Below are 25,211 nucleotides of genomic sequence, written 5' to 3' on the forward strand. Positions count from 1 at the left end.
TGTGGAACAAGCGTCTGCAGTCTTGTAGCTGTGACTGACAGCTCAACATGTTGTGTATTATAGCCATGTATTATAACTTTCATAAAGAAAAAAATGTATTTTTATATTGTATATTTTTGATTTTGATCTTTTTATGTATGCTACAATTTCCAAATGTGATTGAAAACTTTTATACTTCTGCTTTTTATTTTAGTGCATAAAGTCAAGGTGATTTTGTAAATATTGCTAACTATATAGCCAAAGAAACTAGGTGGATGCAGAAGATGAGATATTCAGTGCTTTTTGGACTGCCATACAGTCTTCAACAACCTGCTTTTGTTAGTAATGCTGATAGCACTTGGTTTACCTGATTTGGCTAAATATTCTGTAGAGATTAAAACCTCATGAAGAAAGTAGTCTAAGGAAGGTTAGAGCAAAGCAGAGTTAGGAAACATAAAACCCACAAAGTTTGTAAGCATAAAACAATCCAGGTTTAGTTGTCATAAAAAGTATTTGCTAGAATAAGGGACTGAATTGTCAGGGATTTTGTTCAATAATTCCTTAAAAGAGGACACTTTATTTTTCTTCATTTAGTTCTCTTGACAATGATCTTGATGATAACAAGTTCTTTCAAGTTGATGTAGATACAAGAAAGAGAAGTTTTAATGTTGCAACAGTTTCGTCAGCTAATGAATACCTAAATACATCTTTTAATCAAGCAGGGTATCTTTGGGTTGCCAACAGGATATATGTACATCCTGTAATTTCTCAACAGTCAGGATGCATAACTATTAAAAGCCATTCACAGGATTAGTGTTCCAATTTCTCCTTATCTTGTGTGGGAAAAGCAATAGTGTTATTCACTGCTTTTTCTAAAGAAACTTGGATTTCACAGATGTTAGAAGTGTTCCTACTTCTACCTATTTTGATGGAGATTGATTTCCCCCCAAAGAATGTTTCTTGTTTTTGTTGTTTGTTTGTTTGTTGTTCCTCAGCTGTTGGCTGCATTCTGGGGCATTCACTTCGTTGTGGGAAGGAGCTGTTTACCTTTTTTGTAAATTGTTATGGCTCTTGTGTATGTATTTTTGCAAAACTGTAGAGCTAAATTACGGCTGCCGCTGCACTGTACATTAACATGGAGAGATTCAGGGTGCCCGCTCTCCTTCAGTGTTGCACTTGTCTTAAGGTTCTTGTCATGATTTGGCTGTAGGAGATGATGGGGGATGAGTGTTTCCATGTAGGTTGCCACCACACTTTCTGCAGATGGGGTGTGTTTAATTTACAGAACCGTTGAGCTCCTGAAGATGAGATTACTAACACCTTTTCTTTGCAGCTTGACATTTCTGTCATTTTGGCATGGTAAGAAGTATGATTTTGCTAAATCGTGCTAAGGCATCAAATCAGTACAGGAAAAACTTCAGTAACATCATTGCTTGATTTCTGGTATTATTACTAGGAATTGGCCTTCCAAGTATCCCTTGGTCAAAGCGATGCTCGCCAAGAGCCAGTTTCGTTCTCATTGTGAAATACAGTAGTTTGTTTAGATGGTTGAGCACGGATTAAGTTAATGAACTTAATAGGATCAGTATTTCAAACCAGGCCTGCCTTTCCAGTGTATCTTTTTGGGAGGGTCAGAGTATATGCATATTTAAATTAATGAGGTTTGAGGTTGCCATTTAAAATCACACTCAATAAACAATTTGATGGCTAATTTATCAGTTTTACAAAGTACTTTTCATTCCAATAAGCCTCACAATGGAATATGAGTTTAACTGTTTTGTTTAGCTACTTGGAAAGTTTTAGAACAAGTTTACAAAATACATGTTTAATTGCAGAACATGCAGTATCTGTAGAAGCCTTAACTGAAATGCCTTTGTGCGTTTCCACACCATTGTTTTTAATGCAGTATTTTTGTGTTAATGAAAAAATTACAAAGATATTAGTGCCAATCTCTTGTTTTTACATGTATGAAACAATTAAACAACTGCTCTAAACTAGTTAGAAATTATTGTACTACTTTGTTTAAAATTTTTCCCAATGCTAATATTATGTACAATATGCAAGCTCTGAACAGGTGATTACAGGAAAACATTTTTTCTTTCTTTGTGGCAGTGTTGTAAATAATGGCTTTGCTTTCTCATCAGATTCCTGCTGCTGTACTGGTCTTTCACACAATCAGAAATGGTACTGTGAACCCCTGAAAACTAGCAAGTGTATTTCATCAGTTAATGGGTTTTGTTTAGCCTAAAAAGAAGACTATAGAGGGGAATCTGATTGCTATCTTTAACCACCTAATGGATGATTACAAAGCTGACGAGTCAGATTCTCAAGCTGCACAGCGAAAGGATTGAGTGGAAATCACAGAATCACAGAATCACTAGGTTGGAAAGGACCTTCAAGATCATCAAGTCCAACCATTAATCCAGCACCACCATGTTCCCTAAACCATGTCCTGAAACGCCACATCCACACGTTTTTTGAACACTTCCAGAGATGGCGACTCCACCACCTCCCTGGGCAGCCTGTTCCAATGCCTGACCACCCTCTCAGTGAAGAAATTTTTCCTAATATCCAATCTAAACCTCCCCTGGTGCAACTTGAGGCCATTTCCTCTTGTCCTATCACTAGTTACTTGGGAGAAGAGACCAACACCCTCGTCGCCACAGCCCCCCTTCAGGTAGTTGTAGAGAGCGATAAGGTCTCCTCTCAGCCTCCTCTTCTCCAGACTAAACAACCCAGTTCCCTCAGCCGCTCCTCATAAGACTTGTGCTCCAGACCCCTCATGAGCTTCGTTGCCCTTCTCTGGACACGCTCCAGCACCTCAACATCCTTCTTGTAGTGAGGGGCCCAAAACTGAACACAGTATTCAAGGTGCGGCCTCACCAGTGCTGAGTACAGGGGCACAATCACTTCCCTACTCCTGCTGGCCACACTATTCCCGATACAGGCCAGGACGCTGTTGGCCTTCTTGGCCACCTGGGCACACTGCCGGCTCATGTTCAGCCGGCTGTCAACCAGCACCCCCAGGTCCCTTTCCGCCGGGCTGCTCTCCAGCCACTCTTCCCCAAGCCTGTAGCGTTGCATGGGGTTGTTGTGGCCAAAGTGCAGGACCCTGCACTTGGCCTTATTAAACCTCATACAGTTGGCCTCTGCCCATCGATCCAGCCTGTCCAGATCCCTCTGCAGAGCCCTCCTACCCTCCAGCAGATCAACACTCCCACCCAACTTGGTGTCATCTGCAAACTTACTGAGGGAGCACTCAATTCCCTCATCCAGATGATCAATAAAGATATTGAACAAGACCAGTCACAGGTCACAGGCAGCATCAGGAAAATTACCATCAGCTTCCGTGGAAGTTTTGACAGTGACGATTTGGGAGTGGCGAGGAGGGGGGCGCATAGGGGGTGTCTGTGGGAGCTCCATCTCTGGAGCCGCTCTGGACCTGGGTGGACAGAGACTGGTGCAGCCTGAGCAGGGGTCGGAGCCAACGGGGCTCCAGAGTTCCTTCCCTGAATTGTTCTAATTTTGCTTCTTAAAAGGCAGACATTTAAAATCTAGTTAAATTCCAGTTGTTTCTTCTTTTAAATGTTAACACTCTCAACTTGCGTTTCTCAATATGAAGCCAGGTGGCATTAGTTTGAAAAGTGTCTTAAAAGGTTTTTTTAGTATTTGTGAGGTAAACGTCAGGAGGGTTATGGTCAGGTCATAAGTATTCACTTGCATATTTGCAGCATAATTAATTTAAATGACTGATGGCTTTGGGAGAATAGAGTAAATCATCAGGTATGTATTTATTTCTAAGCCTTACCTTTCTTTTCCTTTTTCCTCATAGTGGTGTGGAAGACTTGTGTTCCTCGGTGCAGCTGTGCTTGAAATTGTTCTGTTAAGTCCACTTGGAGAAAGTATCTTCTTTTTTTTTTTTTTTCCCCCTGGGTGTTAATGTTCTGTGCCCCTGCGGCTGTTCGCTCTCTTCAGGGAGGGCAGAGAGGAGAGCTCCCAGCTAGGTGAGGCCCTTGGCCCTGCCGCATGAAAGCCGCCGGCTCCTGCTTCTCGGAGGGGTGCTTTTGGGGATGTTTTTTCCCAGATCCCCCCTGTCGGGATAAGTTGTGTTGTCGTCCCATCCCCGGTCCGTTTCTTTACCGGTCAAGCCTGACCGTTTCGAACCCGCGCTCCGCCTCAGGCCGGAGCCGTTGCCCGCTGCCCCCACAGCACCCGCCGACAGGGAGCGCCCCGCGCGCAGAGCGCGGTAACGGCCGTTGGGGGCGGTGGCGGGGCCGCCATGTCAGGTTCAGCCTGAAGGAGGCGGCGGGGCCGCTCTCCCGCGATGCTCGTCGCCTTTCCCTCCTGCGCGCCGGGGAGCCATCGCTGCACCCGCCTCGACCTCAAGCAGGAGGGAGCAGAGCACGGCGGCACGCGGGCCTTCGAGGTGCGGGCGGCGCCGCCGGAGGGGAGGGGCGGGGGTGATGGGCGGGCTGGGTCCGTCAGCCTCAACGGGATGGGGGCGGGGAGCTGCTTTAGCCTGCACCGCTGTGGCCGGTCACGGGCTTTCTGTCCTCTTAGTGTGTGTCGTTGCAAGCTGGTGTGCCTGTGCAAGGGAAGCAAGGAGGGAAGCCTTCCTGCTTAATAGTCTGGGTTCCATCCCTGCCTCTTCTGGGGATTAAAAGACTTATTTCTTAATGGGAACAGCGCTGGATTCCTCTGCCTTTTCAATCCCTTTGTTTGGTAGCGGCAGCCAATGCATGCCTGTGTAGTAGCTGCAATCGAAACAGGAAACCCAGTCAAAAAAAAATTCCCATATTTCCCTACATACAGACAAAACTATGTGCTTTAATTCTGTATTTTAAATTCATGTAATCTTTTCTTCAAACTTAAAAACTTTTGTAGTTCTCCCTAGCTAAGGCAGTTTCCTGTACTGATTCACTGTACTGTATTCAGTAAAATGGAAGAGAGTATGGCTTTTCAGATTGATACAGGCCTCAGACAGATGATGACAGAGAGAGACACAAGAAAAAAAAGGCAAGATCTTGTGGATAAATTTCCACACCCACTTGTTATAAATTTACCTGTCCAATTGAGTGACAGAGGCTAGTCAATTAGGAATTTTTGATTTATTAAAGCAAGCGACAAGTAAGCAAAACAGCGCTGGGTGACCGGGGAGTCTCCTGCTCCACCAACGGCCAGCAGCTTAACAGTCTTTCAGTCCTCTCTTTATACTTTTTTTCACTCGCGCCTTCTTTCGAATCTTCCAATTGCAATCTACTCCGCTCCCCCCTCCCCTTCTACCTCAGGGCATGTTTTGTCTTGTTGCCGGGCTTGTTTTGTCTTGTTGCCAGGGGTATTCAAGGTGTTAAGCAACGATTTCTTATCATGCCGTTCCATCTTACTATACAGTTCTTTCATTCTTAGCATTACCATCTAAACTTTAATGCTTTAAGAAAACTTTAGCAAACATGGTTCTAACACATATCACAGGACTTAATTGTATAACACCTATCACAGGCATCTGACACAAAGTTTGATGAACAAAACAGTTTACAGTTTATCACACCACTGATAGATGTAGTAAACCTACACAGTGAAAAACAAACAGTTTAATGTACTTTGGGGAAAAAAATCAAACAAACAAAAAAAGCCTCACCCCAAAAAACAAGCAAAAAGCCCCAAACAAAAAACTGTAACAAACAAAAAAAAAACCCAAAACAACCAACAACCACTTTTGGAAAAAGAAAGGGCAAGGAAAGAAACGGCACAATAAATAAAAAATTTTGAAATTGTTAAAAGTCTCATGATAAAAGAGCAATAAGAAATACCTGAAACTAAATTCTTCTTCCATTTTGAATGCTTGTGATGCTGTTATTCAAGCAGAATACCCTTGTAGGCCATGGCTCTCCTTTCCAGCAAATTCCTTTTCGTTTGAGTGTGTAGCCATTATAAAGATTCTAATGGCTTCACAGGAATCCTGTAAAATCTGTTAATAATGTATTTCCTATGCTTATTGTGAGTACCTTACATTTTATTACTACTACTACTAGAATAAATCTGTTTAATAAGTTATGAGAGAGATCAAGAAGAGGACAAATAGCGGGCACTAGGTTCTAGATAAAGTTTAGAGCCAGTATGTTTGGGCATACATATATTTGTCATGGGATGTGAAGTCTGAATATTCTTTTTTATTGATAAAATCAAGAACAGATATAATCTCCTTGATGTTGGCTGTCATCCTTTAAATTTTTTTTCAAGGATCAAATTAGCTTAACATACCTTCAGACTTAGTAAGTAAAGATACAGACATGGATGTGTATCAGAATCTTGCAAAAGCAACAGAGACTGCTCTACATGAATTAGGAGGAACTCCAGGAGAACATGAGTCAGCCACTGAATTCTGCAAGACCCTATTTGTAGGTCACCTAAAGAGACCTCCAGAGTACAGCCTGTAAATTCTTAAATTGCATCGTTGGATTTTTCTCTTAGTAAAGTTAAAGCAAATACTACCAGCTTGAAGTTTGAGAATCAAAACATTCAAGTAGAGCAAATGGAAAACAGTCTTAAGGGTGAATTCTGTGAAATTCTCCAAGATTTATTACTGGAAATTATCACACCCCAGAATTACAAGTGAATCCAGAATGCTCTTCTAAAGAAAAGTGAGAGGGCAAAGAAAATCTTACATGGAATCTCAGTTGGGAAGATAATGTTCCCAGGTTGTGATAAAAAAAAAGTAGTAGTAGTAGTAATAATAATAATGATGTTCTTGCAATATCTTTATTGCATCTTTCACTTCAAGTAATTTGCTAACCAATATTAAATACGTTTTCACATTGCAGTGGACCTTGTAATTTGGTAACAGGTGTTACATAGCTTTTCTGGCTTTGGTCATTTACAGAATAAGGTGTTGCACACTGTGCAATCTTAATCAGAATTGTAACTAATTGATGTGATAGGCTAGTGGATTAGACAAAGAGACCAAACCATTGCAAGACAAAACTACCTTGATGGAAAATGTGTTTCTGCTGACAGAATAACAAGACTCTCTTGTATTTCAGAAATGTGAAAGCATGGGAAAGAAATCTGTAGTATTTTTTAAAATTTAAATGTTTTCAAGTAAATGTTTTCTAATGTGGTTAATCAACATTAACTACAGTATTATAGCTACAGTGAGCAAAAGCAGCCACTCTGAATGTTCACAGAGTTCATTGCTAGGAATTTTGGATGTACTATTCATTTACTTTTTATTACTAGTGTGTCAATTTGTTTTGCTATAACCTAAACTTTGAAAGCTCTGTTAAGACTCTTAGGCAAGATTTCAGCCCATATTAGTGGTCTCCTCTATTGCAGGTGGATCCATGATAGGGCAAATAGAGATTCCATAAATCTGGATTTGTGGGTAAATCCAGTAGTAATGGCATGTTTTGTAATCATAACTAAAAATAAAACCACCACTCAATTGCAGCTAATTTCTTATGGCTTTTTTGGCATTTTTCAGGAATTCATGGAACTTTGGATAAGTAACATACATTTATGTAACTAACTTATGGAGTAGAATCAGTTGTTTTCATTTGGGCATGATGGAGATTTCCACAGGAACCTGTTTAAACCTAATATTCTTTCCTTCATCGTATCTCAAGTTTCTGCATAGGTTTAATTATGTTTAATACCAAATGTTGTTCTGCTCAAGCTGGTTATTAGTAGACCGTTTCATTTATTTCATAGTATGGTTCTTACTCATAGTCTTTTGAGGTCTGTGTCACTGGATGTGTTGTGTAGTATCTCTGAACTTTAGTAGTTTTTCCTCATTCATACAAGATAGGGATGACCGTCATTGAGACAGGTCATTACAGCTAGCTTAGTTGTTTTAGAGGTTTATTAGACAACCTAATGTACTTTAGCAAAGCTACTTACTAGCATTAAAGATAGGGTACTTAAGGAACCTACTTACGTATTTGCCTCCTGTCAGAGACATTCAGAACAATGTTTTTCAAATGTTTTCCTATGATTTCACCCATCCTCTAGGCTAAAAACTGCTTTCATAGCATATGAGGAGGAGGGAGCGGGGAAAAGAGAAACTTGATAATTTTTTTTTTTTTAATATTTACTTTTGTTCCTTAATAGCATCAAGTGGAAGAAATTGTTATTTCTTCCATGGATATTTATTGCACTGAGACTCTCTAAAGTGAGTAGTTCATATAGCAGATCAAGTTGTTTCTGAGTAAATCACACTTTTTCCTGTGTTGTTCCATTCAGTCATTCACACACTGCTGTGGTATCAGACCAAGACAGTAAGAAACTCACCAGCATTGAGCGTATATTCAGGATAATGTTAATTAACATAAGTTTTCTATTGTTGACAGATGCTTCATTATTTTCTGTAGCATTAAATGCTAGCACAAAGAAAGAATCTTGTATTGTTTTCACAAATATTGCAAAAGTAATCAAGCTATGAATTTCTGTTTCAGTGGCCATGAGATTTTGCAAATGTATAAAAGTTTTATAAGCCCCTTGGAAAATACCTCACATAGAGCCTAAATGTAAGAACTTGAAAATTCAAGTCAAAGTTAAATTCTAGTTTATATGCTGGTAAAGTTTTACATCATTGTCATGAGTAAAAGTGAGTAAACAAGTGTTCCAAAAAGAAAAGAAAAATTATTGTGCTTAGAACTATATCAGCTTGGAATAGAAGGTCTCTGCAACTTGAATCTTAACAATACAGGTCATGAATCTCAGATTTTGAAAACATGAACTGTATGCAAAAACTTCAGATTTTTAGTAGAACACAGTTGTTTCCAAGAACTTCTTTTCAGTGACAAGTAGTTGAACTTAACTACTTAACAATATGATGATACGGGGTTTTTTTTGGTGAACTGATATTTCTTATTTTGCATTATTCCTTAATAGAAAGCATCACAGTTAATGAGCAAAACTGCAGCAAACATAATCCAGGGACTAGTTTCAAGTATTTCTGATTATTTTAAGAATTACTATAAGTCACAGTGCTGCTTAATTGCTTTTGTTTGAAAATATTCTGGTTGTTGAAAAGCAGTAGTTGTAACAGTAAAAACTTGTGAGCTTTTTAACTTCCAAAACTGTTATTTCATTTTTTGTCTTAATTTTTGTCTTAAAATTTATGTCAGTACAGAAGCAGGACTGGTATTTAGATGTAAGTAATTTTAATTTTTTCCACAGAAAGAGACATCAGCAAATTAACTCCACTGGAACACATGGTTGTTTAAGTTCATTTATACTAACTTTGTTATTAGTATCCAAGTTAATTTCTATAGAGAGAGTGCACAACCCTTGTTTCAAGAGAAGCTTGCAAATAATAGCAGTTTTTGAAACTGCCTGAAATTTTATGCATTCGTTTAAAAGAGTATTGTTTATTCAGATGTCTGTAATTAAATTATGTACAACTTATTTGACTTGTTTTTTCCATATACTGTTAGTCAGAATTTACTTGTAGATGCTATATAATGTATTTGATTTGAAAACAGTAAATATTTGTAGTGCTTAAGAATTAAGAACATGGGGTTTACATGAAAATAGTATCTTCTCTCAGAGTGCATAATTGTTATAAGTATTTTTATAATCAGAGTAATTTTCTAGTTTAGACAACTATTTTCTTACCTAATGACTGACATAAATATAAAACTTCTTTCCTGCAGTAACAAGCTGTTAGTATGACTGCACTATGGTGAAAATAGAAGTACAAGAATTACAGAAATAACTGGAGACAGATAGGGTAAGTTTATTGAAAGGTTTTTAATCTTAAGTTTCATGTATTAAATTTCGAAATACAGAGCTCTCTTCACAGCATAATGAGTACAATCAACTTTTTTGTTAATACTTTAATGTGGTCATTTAGAATTTTATGTCTGTGTCAGGCTTGTGTGTTGGTCATTTGGTCTTCAAAGCTCTGTAGTGAAGCTGCTGGCAAAGTGGTATTCTCAAGGTTGGTTGCAGATCAGCTCAGCTATGGAAGACTTGAAGACTTAGTGTGGAATGTTGTTTATGTTGAAAATGTAAAAGATACCAAGTCGGAATCTATTTATACATTTTTACTATGGTGAGAACTTATATCAGTAAAGTACTAGTTGCTTTGGGACACAACTTTTGCTAAAACACAATGAGAATATGCAGCTTTTTTAAAAGAAGCTGCTTTGTTCATCTTGTGTTGCCTGGTACAGTATGAGAGATGAGAACTGAATTGTAGGGAGAAGAAAGGCACTTTTCATCTGACTTAGAACAGATAAATTCACTAGGATACTAGAGGGTTTAATAGGTTCTTTAATATGGCTGGATCCATCCATGGGAATTCAACTGTGGCTTGCAGAAGAAGCTTGTTTGGCACTGCTGCTGGCAGTGAAACATAATGCATGTTGCCTGTTCTTTTAAGAAAACAGTATTAGGTTCTGGTAAGTTCTGGTGGTGAACAGGAATACAGTATAAATAAAAATATGTACAGTAACTTTAGATTGTTTAGTATGAGTCTTCAAAACTAACCCATACCTGTTATAACTTGAGACTTAAACTTTGCATAGTAAGAGGCCCTCAGATTAATTTCTAAAATGACACAATAAATGGAGATGCAAAAGCACAATTTTGTACTAAGAATGTAGAAAAATGCAAGAGCATGGGTCACATTTTCAAGTAGCTTAACTTCTTTGGGAAACACGCAGTATTAAAACTGCATGAAAAATGATGCATAGCCAACTTTTGGCAAGTATGACAGCATGTCAAGTGAGAAAAATGCCTTTTTGTGTGAAAAGAGAAATGTTTATTTACATAAGCAACTAATTTGTGCAGTTTCAAATTTAGACTTGGAAGGGGAGGATTTCTCTTTACTAAAATAATTGGGGTAGTAATGAAAAGACAAATAGATTGTTTAAAGTAACAGACAAAACTCAAGCCTAAATTCAGAAAGGCACATGGACTGCAGCAATATGAGCTGAAAATACAGTATAGAGTAAGATTACAGCAGGAACTCTCTTGTTAAGAAATATTTTGAAAGACGGAGATAAGCATTCAGCCCTTCTCTATATACAGTTTCCCTTATGGGCAGAAAGTGAGGCATGCTGCACTTCATGACGCCAGCAGAGGAAGTAGTTAATGAAATACAGCCACTTCGATGGCATTTTCAAGTATACCTTGTCTAATTGTATTCTAACCGTACAAACTAAAGCAGCAAATACAAATCACATTTTCCTTCTTTGAAGCACAGGAGAGGTATGATTGTTTGGTATTTATTTAGAATTCCCAAGCTGTATCATCTTCATTTGCAGTAATATGTCCAAGTTCAGTCCCAACTGCTGTTGAAGGCAGTGCCAAGAACTCCGATCCGTTATTTTGAATAGGAGGTGGTAATAGAGACAGTAGTGAATTCTGTGTTTGTTCTTTTATCTAGAAAGAAGAAAAGTTAAAACAGGGCTGCACATAGAAGTCTACATAACCTTGCATCTGACTTCATTAAGAGCGTGTGAAATCAGAGCCATGTTACAATATTGAAAATAACACAATGTGTTTAGCTTTCCTCACTCTAGAGTAAGTTGAATTAGTCTGTCAAGACTAATTACATCAGCTATGCAGTTCTGTTTTAAATTAAGAATATTAACCATTATTCTTATTAGTTAGGCTGACTATAGTTAATTTAAACCAACTTTATCAAAGGAGAAATGGATTACTCTTATGCTTCTCACACTCTATCAATACCATTAAAAAAAAAAGTACTCTGAAGCAGATATGCTGTTACAGGATGTTTCTGACTCCAGCTAACTTAATTGTTTTGTAATCCAACTCTAATATTTTGTGGCTTATTAGGTTATAGCTGTGTCATTTAACAAAATGTAGTAAACTCACCTGTTTGAAGAACGTATGCGAAAGCAAACTGCTTGCTGATGGCCTGGATCATAAAATGAACAATATATTATATTTTGGAAAGTAAAATACTGCTTTTGGAAAATGGGCCAGACTGACAAATCAGTTTAAGCCCTGTGGTTTTTCATCCACAGGACAAATGTGAGGCATGAGAAAAGCAGCACAGGATTCCTACATTCTATGCCTCAATTTGTAGTGAAGGCACCACTAAAGAAATCTATTCTTAAAGGCTTTTTCACTTTTCTGTTTAACAAGAAGTTTAATGTGTCATTCAGAAGAGACATAGTACTGAAACCATATAATTCAGATTTCTGTTTTTTTCTTGGACAAAGTACATGTTTAAAGATGAATTTTACTTGTTACAAAATATGTTCATATTACAAGAAATTCAAGGGACAAACAACTTTAAAAGCATGGTTCCTTTATCAGACAAAACAATTCTTAAATTACAAAACCAAAGGTACGTGTAGTGTTTTGCATAGTACTCTGGTCTAATGGTATTCAACTAATTACTGAATCCTAAATTGTGGGCTATACATAGTCTTACATTGAAGTGACAGAAAATTAGTTTTCACCAGAAGGTTACCTTTTCTCAGGGTCCTGTTGCAAGCAAAGTTCAACCAAGTTGTGGAAAGCAGGTGAAAATGTTTTGGAAAAGGGAATTTGTAGTCTTTCACTGGTCATTGTGCGTGTCATGCTCTCACCAATTCCAGAATCGACACCTGATCGGGAATTCTTCATCCTGGATTCCCCACGGGGAAAGGTATTTATATCCCAAGGACAATATGTGGGACCTTTCAGCTTTTGCAGCAGCATCTGTTAGAAAAGAATCGCAGTGTAAGGGTCCAACAGCTATCCAGACCTATTTAGGCTAAGCTGTGAAGCTCCAGCAATGGAAGGATTATTTGATCTAGAAAGAAGCATGCATATTTGAAATAACAAAAACCAGCCACCATTTCAGCAGTAATAGAATTGATTTCTCTGAGTAAAACAAAAAAAGCTCAGGGTGTTTTGAAATAGAAGTAAGAGTTTAGCATCATACCTGAGTGCGAGGCATATCTTGAAATGGAACATGACCATTAGCTAATTCACATGCTGTAATTCCCACACTGTAAATGTCAGACTTCATGTTATACCCAGACAAATCCTGTGAGAGATAGAAAACTCTACTGCATCACTGAGGCCATTGAGCAATGCTGACAAAAAATACAAGTGTCTGTTTGAAGACAAGATTCTAATACCCTGTAACCTACGTGGGATTGAGGCAATTAAACTGTGAAACCTCAGGCTTTGTTCAGAAATCTGATGGTTGTACTGAAAACAAGTTTTGGGATCTGCAGTAGTTTCCCAGAAGGTGAGGTAAAGAAACTTAGTAAAGCACCACCTTATCAACAGGTTTAAAACTGGTTCTCTTCAGGAGAATTACACATTCAGTACATCTGTGTCTTTTAAAAAGTTGCAGTTCATCAGCTACCATTGCACTTCTACAAGCAGACTTAAGTACTTCCAGTAACTTTGAATAGGAAAAATGTGGTGTAATTTATACTAACCTGTCTCAGTAGTTCAGGACTCAGCCAAGGAAGCACAGATGTACTAAATTGAGGGAAATCATATACCACCTTTGACTTTTGTCCATTGTCAACTAAACTGTAGAGGTTGTTTAAGCCAGAGAGAGAAACCAGCCCATCCCCTGAAATCAGAATGTGGCTAGCTTTAATATTCCTGTAACATAAAGTGGTAAATTTTAGTTAAAAGAATTATTCAAAGCACTACTAGAGTAGAAAGGCTTACATATTTAATTAACTTAGGGAGATCTTAGCATGCCATTCTATTTAGCATATTATTTTCACTCAGTATGAGTTGTCTTTTTAATACAGTCCCAAGAGAGAGAAGATATGATCAGCAAGAAAAAACTGCCAGAAATTGGAGAAGGGCCCTCCTTCCCTGCAAAGAGTGTGAAGTAAGGAAGCCCTTTCTACAACTGTGCTTCAGAGACAAAGCCAGATAGCTGTATAATCCATGTAACAACTGGCTTTAAATAATGTCTGACTACCGTTCTTGTTAAGCTTCTACAAACTTGGTTCTGCTGTATTACTGAAAAAAAATGCTTTTGCACTGTCTGACATAAGAAGGTATATCTAGAAAAAGGAAGGAGACAACATTTAAGCTGAAAATTAGTTTTGAAGGAAACTACATTCTTAATAAACAGGATGCTGTAATCCTATTCTTACCTATTGACATTCTCCTACCTGTGAATGTAGCCATTCTGGTGCATGTAATTTAATCCTCTGATTGCACCAAACAGAATGTTCCCTATCAAAGCTTCACTCATTCCTTCAGGAAAGTAGGTCTTCAGCAGGTGTCTAGCTGAACCTGGAAGTGAAAAAAAACAACTAGCTAAGCCTAACAAGTCTTGTTCAATTACTTACCTATGTTTGCTCCATTGTATACATTCATCAAGAGCAGCATTCTCATCTTTATATTGACTATGGTACATCAAGAACAGTTATATGGATGCAACGGGTGCATGCATCAAGAAAAGATCACACTCAAGGCATGCTTCTGTTAACTGAAAGTCTATGCCAAACCTGTATTCAATCTAGACATGTTTTCTGTTGGCAAAATTCAAAGTTGTATAAAATCAAATACACCTCTCAATTACCATTCCTCACATGGTAGGTGTTAGGACTAAGTTCAATGCAGTTCAAATACCAGTCTTCACTACATAAGTCTTCTTTAAACAAGTGGTTCGGGAAAGTTTGTTTATTCTACAAGACAGGAGATGCTTAAAGAAAAACCTCTCATGGACCATGTGGTCCAAATTGTATCATCCCTTTTTCCTATTCCAGAATTGCAGTTAACAGTTCTTACCATAAGCCATGAATGGGGAGATGACCCAAAGCCAACTACCAGCTGTAAACACTGTCCAAAGTGTCATTATGTTGGGATGCTGGAAAAAGTGGGATAAAACCACCTCATTCTATGGAATTAAATGAAAGTTGGATGTGTTAACCACAAGACAACAGTCTTACTAAGAGCATTAACTATGTCAGTAATCAGTAGAAAGAACCGTTCCCTGTGTGTATTTATATAGAGTTGCAGGTGATGTGCATAGCCTGCAACAAAAATGTAAATAACTTGCCTATAATTACATTTGTCTAAAGTAAATCTAGTTTGCTGATAGTCCAAAGTTTTGCTGTTAAAATAGAGAGTACAGAATATGTTTCAAAGAAAAAGTTTTACAATTTCTAAAGTAATTTCTAAAACACTTGTCAGCTGTTTTCTTCAGAAAGCAACTCTCAAATTTACATGTGCGTTGTGTTTATATTCTACTCCTTTGGAGGAAAAACTTGATTGCAATGACCCAGTATGAACACAAATGCTACCTCTGTTTAGTAACCTGATATGTATTCATTACTATATTCATCAGACTTGTGCAGAAATGCTGTTGCTTTACCTGTAAGGCTTTCAAATGCTCTTCAGAGCAATTTTCTAGGTCTGTGATCCTTACAGCAACTTGCATGCCTGTTGGCGTATGGCGTGCAAGGTAGACTGAAGTTAAGTTGTTGAACCTCCTCCCTGAAATCAGAAGTGGCTGCCTTAACATTCAAAAATACAATAATCCACCACATAATTTCCTTCACATTTAGAGATAATTTTACAGTTCTAAAATTGCAATTGATAGCAGCATGACCCTTTCTTTAAGAATGCCAAGAACTTAAGTAGTTGCAGCAAATCATATCCAGCAAATTAGTTAAAGCATGTCTCTGTTATTTTTAGAACAAGTAAATGTGTTTAAACATTTTTCAGTATCAGTTATACATCTAAATGAATAAAACTTCTAGCATGCATATTCACATAAACATACGTATGCACAGCAGGATTCAGGGCAGCCATCCTTAGAACAATCAACTCGGGTAGTCAAGTGACAAGACATGGTATTACTTAATGATGTGTTTATTGTCCACAAACATCAAAAGAAAAATTCAGGTAATTGTTGATTTGTCTTCTATCTTAACATAAGTGATTACTGAAAGATGAGCAATGTTCTGTACTTTTCTCAACTAAGGAGACACAAGAATAGTTCTAGTCAGCTGATAATACACTTTCAAAACTTAATATTCACTGCAGTTAGCAATAACCTGTTGAGAGCAGGAACAAGAAATTTTTTAAGGTACACTATATTACCTATTTCCAGCTGGAGTTCATAGTGAGAGACATTAGAAGAGCAAAATACCATTTCATTCCTTCCTGTGGATGGGGGAATCCAGGCTAGATCAGAATCAGCCTAACAGCGAGGAAAAACAGTTTTCAAAATGACTATGTAATTTTTAAACATTTACATGTTTAAAGTTAATGCAGAAATATTAATTAGAATGCTAAGGTGAAGTACTCAAGTCAGAACATTCAGGCTGGTGCTTTTACCATTACACTGAGCCTTAGTTTTGAGAGCTACTGGTTTTTGTGTGTGTGTATGCGCATTTGTTTTGTTTTTAAAAGACAAATCTTGGTACAAGATTAAGAGTAACACTTAGTCACCTATAGTCTTCGTCCAGAGTGGAAGCCCTGAAGTACTCTGGTTATTTTTGCTGTTAACATTTTAAGAAGCACCCGCTATTGACGTTATTTTTACTATGTACCAGCTTCATATTTAACATTGACAGTTACTGTTTCTATTTTCTTCTTACCAGGCATTCATGGACACTGCTCTGAGACAGCTCTTCTGGTCTGATCGACTCAACTGGTGTACGTAGAATACAGGAACAGTCCTTGAGAACAGGAACAAGTGAATGTTAGTGGAGTTGGTGCAATGTATTAAATGAGGCCATGGGAAAACATCAAAAGTAGCTGCTATAAGCAGGAGTTTTCAGAAGGTTTTCTGCTACAAGTCAGTCAAGCAAGAGGTTAAGAAACACCATAGAGCTCATACGTGGCAGACCTAGAGAGAAGAGATACTAAACAGTCTCCTTCACTGAAAGTTGATAACAAAGTTTAAACATCTCAGCACTGTGGAACTCCTCTCAAGCAAAAGATTTCACCAGAACTTTTCCACATTAAGGTATGACAAGGTACAACTGCCAAAGATTTTAGGGTTGAACTAGGTGACCTTAAAAGGACCCTTCCAACACAAAGATTCTATGATTTTTAAATACTGACTTACCAAACAAGACATGGAACCGCTTTAGATCAGGGGAAGAGTCACACACACCCATTTATCCTAGAAAAATTAAAGTAGCAATGTAAGATCATACATAAACCTGTGATAAATGTAAGTCTCTCTAATCACAATTGTGAGGATTTCCTCTCAGTTAACACACAAAAATAGCCCAAAACTACAGCTCTGGGAAAGCCTGCTTCTATTGAGCCTTTAAGCAGCATATGGATTTCAAACTCCATGCTGAGGATATGCAATATACATTCTAACTCAAGTTTACCTTTTTGATTAATGCATTTAAAGATCTATTACCACTTCTGAACAGACAATTTAATTGCAAGTTAACTGCATAAGTGCAGAAAGTAAGAAAGAATGGATTCCTGAGTCCCTGGCAGTTTGTAGGAAAACAAATAATTGTCTGTTGTTTTAAAGGAGCACAGCTGCGCTAGTCAGATCTCGGCTCCGCCTTGTGTAGCTGAACTAGCTCACAAGAAAAGCAAGCCAGAAGCAATTGCACTTAACATTTCACAAGTGAGAGCAGAAATACTATTGTAAGGGATTTTAATTAAAAAAAAAAACAGGAGGGGAACCAATTCAGATAATTTTCACTTTACTTAGGCTACAGAATCAGCATTCAAACTACCTCACAGATGGGAATAGCCATTCTGAAAGTCCTCCAGCAGACTTACTTTATGTCTGATGCCTTGACAGCTTAGGCAGTGAGGAGAGAGAGATGATTACATCTAATAAGCATATCAAAGCTTCCTAAGTGTAGAGTGGGACTAGCTAATTTACTTTATCTACAAGCAAGTCTTCTACCATGATGAATTCAACTTGGTAGCTGACATAAAGTCAGCTATAGAAGGTAGCTCCATGTTAATATGTAATTATTGCTTGAAAGTTAACTTTAAAATGGAGAAGGACTATATCAGAAACTGATCATTTTGTTTATCAAGGAGTTAAGTTTGATTATATCCTGCATTTAAATTATGTATGCTATTTAATCAAGGCAACACTCTTGAAAAGCTAACAAGCACTCACTGCCCCATACACTGCCAAATACCCAAGCCACTCCTAATGCTTAGTATTTTTACCCTGGAAATCTCCTTGAAGTAAAAAAATACTGTAATTCCTTATTAAAGATGAAAAACATAGACAAAAGGAGATCCTTAGTAGGTATTGGGCACCTCCAGAGGATCATGGCTTGACTTACCCAACTTCACTGAGGAAGTCTGTGGCAAAGTAGGGAAAAAAAAAAATGCAGGTGCTTGAAGATAATGGCCATCACTGTAATGGCTACAGCATCCTTCTCCTACCTGGAAAGAAGATGCCTCATTCCATTACACAAAGTAATTTATTCAGAAACCACAAAAGCTAAGCTGAAGAATAAAGTCTTAGTGTGATGCACTAATGTCAAGTCATCGTAGAATTTGTTCAAAGGGATATAGCCAGGCAACAGAAACATCCATGATCCACATTTGTTCAAATAACATAAAAATTGTAAGATTTTTATTTTTGTGTTTTGTATGTCGTTTAACATTGTTTCCATTTTCAGTATGGTTTTGGATCATGTCCCTACATAAACGTTTTGCTTCTTTCCACGTTTCTTTCTGTATTGCAGGCTTTATTTTTTTGTACTGTGGATCATGACAGTATTGCATGGCTGAACCGACACATTCATCCCAGCTTGGCCAAAGCTTCAGAAGCAGCGAGCAACGCAGGGGAGAAAGAAATACAGAAAAACGTGCCTGTGAGCGGGGGGAGTGCGGAGGCTCCGGAGCGCACGTTACTCTGGTTCTGCTGACGCTGAGCTGCAGCGTTTGGAGTGATGGAGGCAGCTCTAGGTCGCGTATCTCGAGTTAAGTGATTCGTCCGTGACAAAACTAGCGGAACGTGAGAAAGCGACGCCCCGCAGGCTCTCCCAGGAGAAGCTCCTCACTCGCTCCGTTAAACGCGTACCCTACCTTCCCCGCGGCACCCCCACCTCCTCGCGCGCCAGGCGGCGGTTTAACGGCGCCCCCGCCTCCCTCCGCCCTCCCGCGACAGCCGGGACAGGGTTGCGCCCCTGCCAGCGCGGCGGCCCCGGCGCCGCTCCCCACAGCCGCGCCCCCCTCCCCGGCCCGCCCGGCTTCCCTCGCAGCGGGGCTGAGAGTGCGGCCGGCCCGGAGCCCCGGCGCGGCCGGGAAGCCCTGTAGGCAGGCAGCGCCCGCTCCTACCCGCCGCCGCCTGAGGTCAGGGTTAGGGGCCGGCGCGACCGCCGAGCCAAACCGCCAGCCCAGAACCCCGCCCCGCTGCCAGCCCCTGCGGAGCCGCGGGAGGTGGCGGGGGCCGCCCGCACCACGCGGCCCGGCGCATTGTGGGGCTTGTCGCTTGCGCCGGCGGGCGGGCGGCCGCGCCGCGCGGCGAGCCGGGGGCTGTAGTTCTGGGGAGGGAGGCGGGCGGAAGCCATTGGGGTCCTTCTTCAGTCGCCGCGTTATTACATGCGGGGGCTGTCGGCCTCGGGCGGCGGCGGGGAGGAGCAGCGCCGAAGGAAGCGCGGGGCGGGTAAGAGGTGCTGGACGCTGATTCGGGGCGGCTCTGTCACCTCAGAGGCAATTTAGCGAGCTCCCCCTTCTCTGCCCACTCGCGTTAACCCCTTCAGGGCTGCGTCCTCCCTCCGCGCTCCCTCGGGGCCGTTCCCCGCTGAGCTGCGGCACCGCCCAGGTTGTCCTGGGGCACCCGCTGTGCCTGGCGCAGGCCGCTGAGATACCGCGGGGACCATGCGACGGCTTCCATGCGGTTGGTTGGCGGAGGAGCACGGTTCTGGGCGTGAGGCAGTGTCCCGCCGGGGAAGCTCGGCTTGTTCCGCGTGGCGTGCCCTCCGGGGAGGGGAGGCAGATAAAGAAATGCTGTTCCTTTCTTGTGCTGCGGCTGGCAGAACTCTTGTCACGGTGGTAATGTAGATAGATGCTGTATTAAGCTTTATCCGTTCAATATACGTACTTAGATGGCAGTCAAAGGCTAGACTCTGGCTGCGAATGGTGGCTGTCACTGCAGGCTTGGTGGCTGGTGTCACCTTCAGCGTGCTCAAGAGTTCCTTCCTGCCTTAGACTGCTCTTAGAAGGCAAAGCTTGATGATATCTTAGTTGTTGTCCTGCTTACGTATGGATTTGAGGGCAAGGAGATTTTGGCTTTTGTCAACTTTTTAATCATGTTACATTCTGCTATGTATCAACTGAAAGCGTTAGTGATTTCAGTTAACTTAAATGTTACTTAAGTTCACTTCAAGTATACTTTATAGAGAACAAGCTTCAATTTTAAAAGAAGCCTCTAACAACTTGTGTAATGAAATACTAGCACAGCACTTGCCTCAAGAGCATATATCACATTGTTGTACTCTCTAACCGACATATATGGGATTCATGACAGTTCTTTTTTTTTTGAATAAAAAATAGATTGGTTCCTCTGTGATCATAACATTGCTACGTGTGTACGTTATTTCTTGCAGTTTTTTCTTTCAGAAGAAAAAAATTACCTACAAGAAATAACGTACACACATAGTAAAGTTATGATTGTGCATTTATGGAAAAGAATTACAAATTAATAAAACCTGATATGGGTATTTAATGTAGGTAGCATTCTTAGTTTCAGATGAAGTTCGACTTAAGCATATACTATTTTTACACTGTGTGTTAAGGGTGATATAGACAACCTCCAAGCTTGTAGGACTTAAAAAAATCTTACTATCAAACGGTGGTATTCAACCAGTGTACATGTATATATACACATAAAGCATGTATACATGTATATATGTTTTTGCCATTTATGGAGAATACTGATTATTACAAATGACTGACAAGGAGAAAAAGTGAGTCTGGCTTGGCAGAACTCTTGATAAAAAGGATGAGAGAAGCGTTGTGGCCAGCTTCATGACCCCCTTGATATTCATCATCATCTAAGAGGTGTTCTCCAGCTTCCCCTCTGAGCACTTATCTACAACCCAAATTAAAAACAACCCAGGAGATGTATGGGAGGTTTTATTTTTGTTTTGTTTTCTTACAGTTCCTTTCTTATGCCTTGCTATTTATGGTTGAAGGTCTGTTGCAGGTTTGCTTATGGTTGTTACACTTGTTATTAGGATTGTGTTGGTGTACTCTTAATTATTTTTTTTTCTTTACATGGGAGAAACACAAGCACTAAGTAGATTTCTGTAGAGCTAGTCATGGCTGTAAATAACAGGTGTTAGGCACACAGTAAGTGTTAATTGTGGTAAACAAAGTGTATGTTCACATAGATTTGTTTTTGCGTATGTAGTCCTTTATCCTTCATCTCATACTATATAGCGTTGAAGGATTTGGCCTCTGAGCACTAGTCCCAAGAATGTTTTGGCAGCAATTCAGCACGGTCATGTTTGCTGTAAGAATAGAACTGTTTCATTAACCTTGAAATGCAAAATATGTTTATTGTTACTAGCTGGCTTCACACCATTCCAGTTTTAGTAATGAGAAAAGTACTGTGTTAATGACTAGATATAATTTTTTTTTTTAATTGCATTTTTACATAGCAGTAAAATTTGGCATCTCAGAATAATTGACTCATTCAGTTGGCTTCCTTTTGGAAAATGAGTGTTGCCTTCTCTCTTAATCAAGTTAGAATCTTCTTTGTTGTTGAAATTTTGTTTGTATTAGTTGTGGCCTGATGTTTTGCATCCTGTAATTGTACAGAGGAGCAGATCTAGTTTAGTCTTTCAAAGTGCTTGTGAGGAATCAGCTGCTCTCAACAAATGGAAAAGAGCAGGAATAACAGGATATTTATGTTTGAGTTTGGATGTTGTCAAAATAGATGCCAATATTTTGGATATGTTTTTAACTTTGTATGCACACATACATTTGTTTGTCTACAGTTTCCAGTTGTAAAAGCAACTCATCTCACCTTTCTGATAATTCAGATTTGAAGTAGAGTTCTCTAGTGGCAGAATGTCTTCAGAATTACATTCTGAAATATGATGGCACAAATTGTCTTTTTGCATCTGTCTGGACTCGTTCAAAGTGGTAGTTACAAAGAAAAGACAATAGTTTTTAATGTTTTATGGTTATTTCAACTTCTCTAAGGCTTTACTCAGTATTGCTTTTGCAAGTTAATCTTGGCAGAGATATTCTGACTCATTGAAGGAAAAATTAATAAAATCTTCTGTCATGTGGTCAGGAGAACTCATTTTCGTCTCTGCTACTAAGATCAAATCACGCATTGAAATATCAGTGTTTTAATGGAATATGTGGTTCCTATTCTTTTTTTCTTTTTTTTTTTAACTTATACACTATGATATCTTACCATTTAGTAGACAATTGATGTGTATTTTTCTTAATACTTTTAATGTTTTTCCACCCCTTCTATTTTTTTGTTGGTCATGCTTTTATTTCTGTACAGTTTTTCATTGGGAGTTTTGTCAGGTCTTCTTATAACATTGCTGAACAATAAGACTGTTGCTTGGGTCATAAGTCATAGCCTTCACACTTTAAAATACTTCTTGGTATGAATGGGCTCCAGCATTGCCTTTCTTTTTGAGTTTCTTTTCCATTTCCCATGCACAGATGATCTAGCAAACCTCAGAGCAACTTGGATTCTGTGGGGCAGATGCAAAAGGCCTAGGACTAGTTCTCACTTCTGTAAGATGTCTTTTTCTTAAGCATGCTCTAGGTACTCCTGTTCTTAGCTTACTGTTTCAAGCCACATGGTAGTCAAAATGTGAAACACACATCATGGAGTAAAATTGAATTTTGAGAGCACAGAAATACACAGACTGAGATAGATATGTATGTATATAAAATGTTGTCTGATATTTCCATTTTTCTTGAGCCTTCTTTGAAGAAAGCCTTCTGAGAGCACTACTCCTGCATATAGGCCATTCTCCAGTATTTGAATTCTCCTTGTTTTTTCCATGTTCAGTTAACTTATTTGTAAAAGACTAAAACATCAATGGGAAATTGGCATATGAGGGAGTAGGGAGACAAAACTGATAAGAAGTACATCTGTGTGGAGTGAATATAGTAAATTGACAATGGAAATAATCTTTATAAATAAAGATTAAAAATAATACCTGAGAAAGTTTTTCTGGCTTCTGTTTTGGACATGTCTTTCTGCGTGATTTAGTAATTTTAATGTCTAGGCCATCTTGTTATAGCATGGTCACGTATTTTAAAGCCATGTTGTAAATTTTATGGGTTTTATCCAAATATATTTAATTATAGTTGTAACTTGCAGAAGGAATCTGCACTAAGTAAATAGTTTTATAGCTGCAAAGTAAAAGGGTCATGGAGTCGCTTTCAAGGTGGTACTGCACAGTGCATTTACTGCTTGAGTTTCCAGAGAAGTTGCCCCATGGCACACTAAAGTTATGAGAAGCATTGGAAATGTGAGCATTAACTTTTATGGTGTTTGCTTATCTAGCAAACTTCTTAAAGGTTTTACAAATGAGATTGCCTTTCAATTCAGTATCTTGATGTTGGCCTGATGCTCTAGAAAACTTTGAGCCAAATTTTTTTTTCTTTGTCTTTTTTCCCCCCCTCTTTGGCTGAACTGAGATTGACCTGCAACAAATAGTGTCTCTGCTTTGCACTGCCTAGAAGAGAGATTAAATCCAATCTTGAGAGGAGGTAGCATTTATTTTTATATTATTAAAACTCAAAGGAAAAAGATTCAGAGTTGTGAAGAAACTGTCCTCTGCAGTTGAATTTTGTCTCACTCTACAGTGACTCATTTTATTACAAGATAAAATCATGTTGGCTGTGGAGATCTATAACATTCTTCTTAAATGTTATCTTCTGCTGTATGGAGTTGTTTTAGATTTGTGTGTGTGTGTAGTTAATGCTTTTCAGCAATCCATTTAAAAAACAGCCTCTTGAAAAAAATCACAAACTAGTGTTAGAAGCAGCTATACATTCAGATAGCAAACGTTTCTGAAATCTCAGTCTTACTGTTTTTAATAAGTTTCTAATACAGATAATTATTGAAACTGGTAAATAAGGTACCTAGATAAAGAAATAAATGACAAAGCAAGAAGATATTGCTCTCAAGTATGAGCTGACCTTAACTGAAGGAAGTTCTTTTTTGATCTCCTGCCAAAGTCTATAAGTAGATGAACTAGCCTAGCAGGCGCTAGGCTTTCTTTAAAACGCTCCTGCACTGTCCATTTTGATCTTGTCAAATGGGAGGTTGCTACAGTCAGTGAGACAAGCCTGTGATTGTTGTGCTTGGTGATGGGAGATCTTAGGGAAACTGTTAAGAGCAAATTTGAAATTAATGTAAGATTTAAAGAGAATTTTGTGTTTACTGAATGTAGGAGGAGGGAAAACGAGACTTTGTTCTCTTTCATTTTATATTTTTCTGTCATCTAGGACTACTCTTGTATTTTACATGGAGGATGACTGATCGGTCTTGGCAAGGCAACAGCGGAATTTCTGCTTTATTAAACTGTTCTGATAGGTTATCTCAATTAGTCATGGTAGTTTCATTTCTGGTTTAAATGAGTCCCTGGTGAAGAGGAAACACAAATTTTGTCATGATTTACAAAGTAAATTTCTGATAGATCCAGTTTTTAATTAACAGACTTCTAAAGGAGAAGAGATTAAAGCAAACAGTCCTATAAAACTTTTTTTTTAACAATCAAAGTGCTAAGAATGATGGTTTTGAAAATCTGCCTTTAGAATCCATCGCTTTAAGTAAATGTAGCAGCCTGAAGAAAATTTCTGTTTAGTGGGAGCTGCTGTCCTTTAGAGTAAAAGGGAAATGCTTTATTTCAGTGAATGAAAAAAATGAACCTGTGATACACTAAATATTATATGGAAGAGGAGGAATGGTAGAGACAAATAGATAATTGGTAACACCTTGCCTTCAGCATTGACTTTATGTCTGCAGGGAAAAGACATATTTTTAATGCTACATTTTACATGTAATATGTGAACTGGGGAGTAAAATGTTTACTTTTTTTTTTATTATAGTACAGGGAGGAAGCTCAGACTGAAAGAGATGAAATCACATTAATTTACCTGTCTTGTTTGAAAAAGTGACATCTGTTAAACTTTCGCATTCTCTTTGTTTCATTTCTAGGTAATGGCTGAGCTGAGAAGCTCATGAAGCTTACATGAAATATCCTATAGATACTTCTACTGATCAGTAGTAGCCCAGACAAAATAAGTATGTCATAAGATGGCAATAGATCTGGAGTACGAACCAGTCT

The 25,211-nt window shown here is 38.8% G+C and overlaps 1 protein-coding gene across 1 annotated transcript; it reads right to left on the bottom strand.

Moving 5' to 3' along the window:
- Nucleotides 1–11,214: 11,214 nt before the first annotated feature.
- STRADB (STE20 related adaptor beta) lies at nt 11,215–17,014 on the bottom strand (the record flags this gene model as incomplete). The annotated part of the gene is made up of 11 exons (XM_082001735.1): nt 11,215–11,367; nt 11,824–11,866; nt 12,428–12,657; nt 12,884–12,988; nt 13,392–13,563; nt 14,091–14,214; nt 14,713–14,821; nt 15,299–15,420; nt 16,030–16,129; nt 16,530–16,610; nt 17,003–17,014. 11 exons carry the CDS (start codon nt 17,012–17,014, stop codon nt 11,215–11,217), a joined length of 1,251 nt encoding a protein of 416 aa, XP_081857861.1.
- Nucleotides 17,015–25,211: the final 8,197 nt, after the last annotated feature.

Source organism: Phaethon aethereus (assembly GCF_964289735.1).
Source record: "Phaethon aethereus genome assembly, chromosome: 6".
NCBI lineage: Eukaryota > Metazoa > Chordata > Aves > Phaethontiformes > Phaethontidae > Phaethon > Phaethon aethereus.